Source organism: Helicoverpa armigera, chromosome 7 (assembly GCF_030705265.1).
Source record: "Helicoverpa armigera isolate CAAS_96S chromosome 7, ASM3070526v1, whole genome shotgun sequence".
In the NCBI taxonomy this organism is placed as follows: Eukaryota; Metazoa; Arthropoda; class Insecta; order Lepidoptera; family Noctuidae; genus Helicoverpa; species Helicoverpa armigera.
The window spans coordinates 788,342-797,153 of NC_087126.1; the positions used below are offsets into that span (position 1 = coordinate 788,342).

The window sequence follows — 8,812 nt, forward strand, 5'->3', positions numbered from 1 at the left end:
ATTTTTTTTCGTTTTGACCTCATTATCTCCTATAATAAATATTATCTCGATCAGACAGTGGTAACCCGTGCCGACTTAATGCCAAAGTTTTCACATGAAAATTTGTACTGACTTACTATGGAGAAATTTAGATCTTAATTATTATTACTAAAAATAAACCTCGAATACATCCAAATAATGTTTTATCTTCTCATATACATTGAAAAATAATTTCATTGTTAAAATTTTCATTTTAAAGTAGTTTTTTTTTACAGTCAGGATAAATTTTCCGATGTTCTAGGACAGTACCTAACAATAATTGTTTTTGTTCCTCATCTACTGTGATTAATCAATAAAAGTCTTGCATGAACTTCACCGATCTTTCGGCCACATCGTTCACTAACTCTCAGTGCTGAAACTTTGGCTTCTTGATACGAAGCATTATTTGACTAGAAGGTAGGACACATTCATGTAGAAAACTATCATTAATTTTAAGGCGATCGATCAAAGAACTACTTTTTTACTGAAATGAAGTTAGAGGTGATTTTGTCATACAACGTACCGTTAAGATCTTCTTTTGAAAAAAAAAAATTAACCAAAGACAAAATAACCCCTGAAAAACGATACATCCAATAGTTTTTCAAGAGTAATTTCCTCTTTGCTCCTCTGAGGCGCGTGCTTTCTGTAACTCGCGCTAACTGTAGGCCGGCTGCTCTCCTGGCTGTCATCTAACATTTTGGACAGTCGTTTCGGGTAGTCAGAAGCCAATAAGTCTGACACTAGTCTTATCAAAGGGTATTGGGTTGCTGGGTAACTGGGTTGAGAAGTCAGATAGGCAGTCGCTCCTTGTAAAACTCTAGTACTCAGCTGAATCCGGCAAGACTGGAAGCCGACCCCAACATAGTGGGAAAAGGCTCGGGACATGATGATTTATTCTTATTAATCAAAATCAAACAAATTACATATGTAAGTTGCTGAAAAAGTCGTGATGGCGTTGCTTAAAAACGTCTTGTGTTTTTTGTCCCTCCAAACTTGATACAAGGTGATGAGTTTCGTCACACAATTAGGCAAAGATTTTGTTGGAATACGCGCCTTTTCCCAGTAGATAATGCATTCGCGAATAGTAAGATTTACGTTTTCATTCACAATTAAATCAATTTCCCGAATAGCACTACCTAAGTACATAGTATACAACAAAGTCGCTTTTTCTGTCCCCGTGTCCCGTTGTAAGCTTACCTAATTCTTCAAAACTACGCAACCGATTTTCATGCGATTTTCTCTAATAGATAGAGTGATTAAAGAGGAAGGTTTACATGTATAATAACAAACATTAAATAGCGGAGAAATACTGTTATTCCGTGCGAAGCCGGAGCGGGTCGCTAGTTGTACAATGAAACTGCCAGAACTTGTCCATTAGACGGAAGTTTTGAGCAAGTCATTTGATGCTTTAGGTCCCCTAATTATAACTGCGTAAGTCTAGTGACATGTTGGCTGTTTGAAAACAATGATTCGATCACTAAATAACAAGAAATCACAAGCACATCGACGCGTTAGATCGCGTTAGTCTTAGAGAGCAAGTATGACATACATTCAAATGTAAGTCGGCACGGGTTACCGTGGTCCTACCATCATAAAATTTTATTTATAATAGTTTTGGACCAAAAGGAAAAAAATAGGAAGGTATGCGTTAAAAAAAAATGATTTTGATTTTTTTGGGACACCCTAATGTATATCCTAAAAGTAATACGAGATTTCATTACATATAAAAGTCTAAATCCTAAATCTGCTCATAAGACTGTTTTCTTTTTGTTACCGATTTCTTCAGCTTGTTCGAAGGTGTCTGGTAGTGTGCTGCCTAGAGTCTCTGGCGTGAAGAAGATCAGTATCCCAGACACTAAAGCAAAGGTGCCAAATAGTACGAACGGCAACTCTTCGAACCATTGTGCACCCTGTAATAGGAGAATATTCATGACAAAAATATTTCGCGACGGTTCACTAAACACTTGCTGTTACTAAGTAAAATAATGAGCACAATATCGACATTTTAATCATGTGAAAATATTTAATATTCCACTAAAAAGTATAAGACCAAGTACACATCCCTGGGGTATTCCTAACGATGAGTTGTCAATCTTTAGTCGATATTGCATTCCCAGACAGAAAAATGTATACTCAGGGTATGAGATGATACACTTGATGATACAAATGAGCTGTTTTCATTATTACAATGAATATTTTTGATTTTTATGTGTGATTATTTATGTCAATGGCTTTACTCTGGTTACTTACAAAAGCGGGAGTTAGAGGTGCGACCATAGATCCAATCCTTCCCATCATGGAAGAGTAGGCAAATAAGCTGTGTCTGTATCTTGTGGGGTACAGTTCATTTGTATAGACGTATACTGCTGTCATCACCATTGCAATAGAACATTTAGCAATCAGGTACACTGTTAGGGATACTGCGTAGAGATCTGCAAAAAATATTTATTAAAAATTGACAATTCATCCATAACCAGCTTATTCCAAGCTTAATTTTATAATTATATTTGGTACAAACCTGTAGGAATAAAAATGTATGCAATTTGACATGCAGCACACAACCAAAAAGCTCCAGTCAATACCGGCTTTCTTCCAATTCTATCCAAAAGGAAATATGAGATCCAAAATCCAGGAATCTCTACTGCTGCCACGGCTATGTAGTTCAAGTATCTGTTTCCAGACATATTCACTGCGTTTAATGAGAGTCCGTAATAAATGAACGTGGTTGTAATCCACCAAATGGGCGAAATTAGGCAACGGATTAATATAGGCTTGTGTTGGAACACCTGGACAATAAGCCATGGTTCACTGCCACGTTTTTCTGCTTCGACAGCACTGATTCTCAACTTTTCTTGCGCAGTATGACGCAAAGCTTCCAATGACTTCTCAGATATGGGTTTCCCGTTGACCTGAGCCACCTTTCTAAGCAGTGCTTCGGACTCATCAAAGCGTCCTTTGCTCATGTACCAGCGTACAGACTCGCTGATGAGCCAGTAATAGAAGATGGTGAGGAACTGAGGGATGTAGAGTGCGAGCGTCAGGTTCCTCCAGTTGGGAACGCCCCATGCAATCAGGCCCATCGTCACTTGTCCTAGCGCGAAGCAGGTGTTCATCGCTGCTCCTGCTGCCACTCTAAATTTTGGACCAACCAACTCCATCACTGTGAAGAAGGTATTTATTGAAATTACTTATTTATGTATGCAGTTTTAAAATTGTACTCATGTTGGCAGCGAGTAAGAATCTTTTGTATTTTTTCATTTTCAAGTATGTAACATTAGGTAATCGTAGTTCAAATTTTTTACAATACAATGCAACTAACTTTTGAAACACAACAAAGAAAAATATCTTATCGCAAGAGTTTATGGCTGGAATATATACAAAAAAATGTTTACAATCTGAATCCGGTCTTTGACACATACCAAGATTAAAGTCTCATACAACAAAAACATTATAATAAACAAAGCGCACTATTTAATAACTGCACTTCGAGAAATACTATTATTGATGAAGTCTTCAAATCACCAGACAAATGTATGATGGTCAGAAATAGTTCCAATAAAATGAGAATGAAAATTATTATTATCGAAAATAAGTACTCACTCAAAATATAAACACACGAGAATCCACCAGATCCGAAAGTAGCCTCAAAGAACTCGGAGAACATAAAGCCGAGATAAGTATCGGCCCAGTACCTCGTCACTCCTAGCCAGGCTGTGTTGAATGCATTGATGGTGAGAGCAACTCTTCGACCCCATCGGTCTGAGACAAACCCAGTAATGGGCAAAGCAGTGAGGGTACCAAATGTACGAACTGTGCCAATGAGTGAGCGCCTCCATTCGTCACATGCCAGCCCATACTAAAACAATGATGGTCAAAACGTTATATATGGGGGGACATTTTAGTCTACTTAAGTCTACAACAAAAGACTGTTGTCACATTTATCATTTCGATGGTTTGGTGCACGATAAAATTAAACACAGATCTTTTGAATTAGAACCATGAAGTCTATTGACTTAGTCATATGGTGAGGCAGTTTAAATCTCAACGTTTGCTTTAAGTATGTATGAGAACCATAAGAACATCAAAAGGACAGATTATAATGAAAGAAAAGACTTACATCATATGCAACAGAGTGCGTATTCTCATACACAAATTCATCACAAGGCTGTAGATTATCCCTATTGAAGAGATTGCTTGGACAAGTGGCACTTTCAACTACTCTCAAAGCAGCTGATGTATTGGCGAACCGCTGGCAATTGTCGAATGAACCTGAACTGGAGCCTGCTGGTACTGCATTTGCTAACCAGTATGGAGAGAAGTCTGTTGGGTCACTTTCACATTCTGGGATCAGACATCTGGAATATAATGTGATCAATTTAGAAACGTGTTTACGTGGATGAAGTTGTGTCTCAAAAAACAGACATGAACTGCAGCCGCTAATTATATTTATTAATACGTTAAAAATATGTGCAAAGCCATTTTAGACACCCAACATGAAATGGAACTAGCTTTTAAAAATGTTTCATAATTTGAATTTCTGGCTCGCAAGCTGCAGTACATATTAATTAGCATCCATTCAGAAGATGAAAATTTTAATTTACCTGGTATTTATTCTGGCAGTTGTGAACACGTATTCCACAGCACTCCATGCGACAAAGAGGACTAATACCACGGATAGCAAAAATGACCGCAATTGATACTTCCCAAACTGACCAATCTCTTGTACTAGAATATCATCTAGTTCTACATGAGGCTTTGGTTCAGTGTCAGGTGCTGCAAAATCCACGTCTATTTTCCGATCATTTTGAGCACCGTCCATTTTGGTATGCCTCGAATCACGTCCGGGACTAGTGCCTGCACCTCTAGCAAAGTGCAGAATAACGTATTTATAAACATTTTATCTATTTTATAATTTACTGCTGATAAAACATACTATTCATTCACACCGTCTACGCTGTCGTCTATTGGATTAAATTCTTTATTAGTATCGATATTTTTATGGACTTCAGTAATTTTTGTAAGTGATTATCACGGACTTCAGGAATGTCTCGTGATTCTTAGTACCCAGACTAATCTACTGCCACTAATACCTTCTTTTTTATCTTCTTACGTAAAGTTTACAGAATGTGAAATAAAAACAAATCGACGTTTAATTTTCTATTAACAATTTTGTTTGTTTACATGAATTGCCATATTTTCTCGTGAAAACTTCATCGCAAGCAATTGAGCGTACTGAAATTTATGTTCAGTGTTAAGTGTATCACTTTCATTCTAGTTTTATTACTATTTTATGTTAAAATCTTTATGACTGTTATGGACAATGTCTGAGTAGTCTTTCTTGTATCAAGCGCTTGACCCAACTGCCTAACGAGAACCTCATTAGACTGCATTAACATTTTACAATGAGCAGTTTCTAACAATTTACTCAACTGACAAAGAAACAGACATACAGACAGATCTTAAAATACTTATATTATTAACATAAAAATATCTAGAGGAGGAATTGCCCGCGATAAAATCTTTTTCCTTCCTTATACCTACTTTTTGTAATTGTCTAGTCATTTAATATTTTTTACGTGATTGATATCACGTGACAAAGCATGATGAATATGTAATTTTGTATACCTATGTTACAGACGGACTATCATAAGTAGGTATGATGATTATCACGCAATGATAGTTCGTTGCTCCCCCAGTCAGATTAAAAGAAAATTGGAAAAAATAAATCAGTGCTTTAAGAGATAATGTCTCAATTGATTAATTAGAGATAGTTATTTTTTTTGCACCTGTCCAATTTCCTGGTAAGTGCTCATCAATTATAATAAGTAGGCATGTTATCGAAGGATGTATCTTTCTTTACATATTTGGATTTTTCATTTATAATGACATTATCATGTCAGGGCAATTGGGTTTTACGCTGCTTTACCAGAGTCTTACTATAATCGCCTACAAATTTTATGACAATTTTCTCAGCCTTGTTTCTTATGAGAAAAATTATAATAATCTCGTGACTAAATATGAGCCACATGGATTAAGGTTAAGTTGCTCTCTATCGTTCCAAGACTGAAATAATCAACTAAGATTTGTAAATTATTATCTGAACAGTCGTTACTGGTTATGCTTTGAATCCGATGGTTGAGAAGGCATTGGTCAGACAGGTCAGAGTTTACATGATACTTACATCGCATGGTGACCATACGTAAGACAATAACAAATTAAGAGAAACTTTAAATGTACTAGCGACAAATAAATATTTCTGAATCATAATACGATTAACTATAATTATTTCAAGGTTCAGATTAAGACAAACCAAACACCTGGAAATAAAAATAATCCTTTTTTTCCGGAACATAAACAATAATTCTTCACCTAGAATTGTTATCTTCAAGGTCATAAATGGCTGACTAAAACCAGATCGAGACATTGACCTTGCAAGAAACACATAGATAAACTAAATAATCAATATGTTAATACAGATAATTGTATAGGATTAGATAATATGTAAATACCCAGTATCATGGTTGTATTAGGAAATGATAACTTCTTCATTAATCATGAATTAATCTTTAATCTAAGACAGTTTGTTCGACTAAGAGATAGGTATTTGCGCTCCTCACAATTTTGCACTCCACGAGTGTAACAGCGCTTTCACACTAGTAGATTAAAATTTAGAATGTGTCGCGCGTATATAACTGAATTTTTCTAAATGTTAAACGGGCGACATTGCCGAAAACAACCGAGCAGAAAATCAGTTACTATAAAAACGCTGTAACAGATGCGGAGCTCAAAATTATGAGATACCCACACAGTATTGTCATTTCCATCTCACGCTGGGCAAAAGCATGATTTTTTTAAAGAAAATGCATAAATTGTTGTTTGACCATCATCACATTTACTTTAGGCAACACAATCCCAGGCAGTATTTATGAGTCCACTATTTTCAGGAGCACCTACTTAAATATTATAATTGAAAATTACAAGGAAACTTAGAGTGAGTAGTTTAAATGCTTGACCGCTTTTGAGCCGATATCTTGAAAATATGACGCACGAATTATTATTATTTTTTACCAGCCATTACTTTGCATAAAATAATCTTTGGTATTTATGATCTCATTAGAGTTGTTATCTTAATATCATAATGACGATTTACAATCGAATTACATTGATATCGATTTATTAATACTTATATTGGCGAATTATGTCAAGACCGTGCAAAGATGCTCTAAATATTGATAAAGATTGTTACAAAGATACAGGACTTTTCTTTAATGATATCATGGTCACAACGTGCGTCTAAAATACTTTAACACGTTAGACTTTAACTCTATATAACCGTAGATGATCTGAGTTTTTACAATTCAGTTTCAGTGTATACTTAAATTTTTGAGGTCAACCTATCAAAAATAGCATCGTAGAAATTAACAAGTTAACCACAAAACAATTTTGAATAAACCGAAAAAGGTATTTCGTTAACATCACATACATTTTCACTGAAACAACCCAGCTTAAATTCTACATAGGCAAGATTGTAATCGCATGCAACAGGCAAAATCTATCGAAGTAAATTCCAGCCACTTAGCACGAAATTCCGAAGCCTGTCTAACAATTCTAAGATCGCGAGTACAAAGCTAAGTACGTGGAGAACAAAATGACTAGCGGAGGTGCCATAACGGAAAATCTCGTAAGATAATAGCGCGCCAAAATGCGAGTGTGCTGTGGAGAAGGAACGTTTATATCGTCATTTTTATATGCTTTCTTTGGACCCGCCCATGTTATGTGATACCAAAATCGTTGACAGATGTCTCAATGAACCCAGGTTAGGGTAGGGTTAGGGTATCTCCGCTTATATTTTCTTACTCCGTGGCGAAGTATAATATATTGCAGTAAATATTTTCTTTGATGCACACCTGGGTTTAATGGTGACAGAATTTGTACTTGAAGATGGGTGCATAAATATTCAAAGGAGTATTGTGCTTTGGTGAAATAGGTGTTGGTTTGACGATATTTCAGACGAAATAAGACAAAGCTGAATGGTGAGATAGGCTGGTAGGTAGAGATAAATCATGGCTGAAAAGATCCTTTTGAAAACTGAATTTTTTTTACGCGGGTTTTTGGTAGATAACTGAAATAAACAGTGGAAAAAGAATAAACTAAAAGGAAATATTATATGAGAACTTATATAAAATTGCTGGTCACTCTTATTTTCTACTATCTCTACCTACTGAACTTTACTCGACCACCTCTTATCGTCAAAAAACTATTTATATATTTTTTTGATAACGCATTGGATTTTGGATATTTCCTCACCAAAAAACAAAACTAATAAGTACACAAATCACGTACAAACGATTTGTTTGTTCGAAAAAAATATTGTTCGTTCGAGTAGTCGCGAAAATATTTGTTTTCCTGTATCTTTGTAGTTTCCTATGTAACAGAGTTTACTGTTTTTCTGTTTGTTAGATTTTTGTCTTCAGAGCGTTTTCCTGTTAGAGATAAAGGCTTAAGTGTAGTGGAGAAATAGTTATAATATATGTGTTGGATAAGTTAAGTGGAGAAATAGTTCACTTAACGTGAATGTTGGAGACTGTTGTTAGATTTATACATTTACGTTTATATTTTTTGGTAGAAATTGCGTTTTGATATCGAATAGATGATGAAGATCAAAAATTAGACACAAATTGTCAATCTTTCTAGCTTCTGAGTACTCGACTGCCAAGATTTTTAAATGAGTCCCGGGACCCAATAATTTAACAGGCCTTCCGAAGCACGGACTCATCCTGACGATGTGGTCACC

General features: G+C 35.6%; 1 protein-coding gene across 1 annotated transcript; it reads right to left on the reverse strand.

The window, feature by feature from the left end:
• Positions 1-991: 991 nt before the first annotated feature.
• On the reverse strand, positions 992-4,900 carry LOC110379859 (organic cation transporter protein). Its single transcript, XM_021339673.3, has 6 exons — positions 4,620-4,900; positions 4,136-4,373; positions 3,619-3,874; positions 2,537-3,178; positions 2,269-2,450; positions 992-1,928 (listed from the first exon to the last, which is right to left on the reverse strand). The coding sequence occupies exons 1-6, from the start codon at positions 4,835-4,837 to the stop codon at positions 1,767-1,769; spliced, it is 1,698 nt and encodes a 565-aa protein (XP_021195348.3). The 5' UTR covers positions 4,838-4,900; the 3' UTR covers positions 992-1,766.
• Between the last annotated feature and the right edge of the window lie 3,912 nt (positions 4,901-8,812).

What these genes read in the sequence shown, in the direction of transcription:
- LOC110379859 (XM_021339673.3), bottom strand. Translation starts at nt 4,837, where the DNA reads ATGGACGGTGCTCAAAATGATCGGAAAATAGACGTGGATTTTGCAGCA. An exon ending in ACTGCCAGAATAAATACCAG is followed by an intron (nt 4,374 to 4,619) that starts GTAAATTAAAAT and finishes ATTATATTCCAG; the next exon opens with ATGTCTGATCCCAGAATGTG. An exon ending in ATACATTTTTATTCCTACAG is followed by an intron (nt 2,451 to 2,536) that starts GTTTGTACCAAA and finishes TATTTTTTGCAG; the next exon opens with ATCTCTACGCAGTATCCCTA.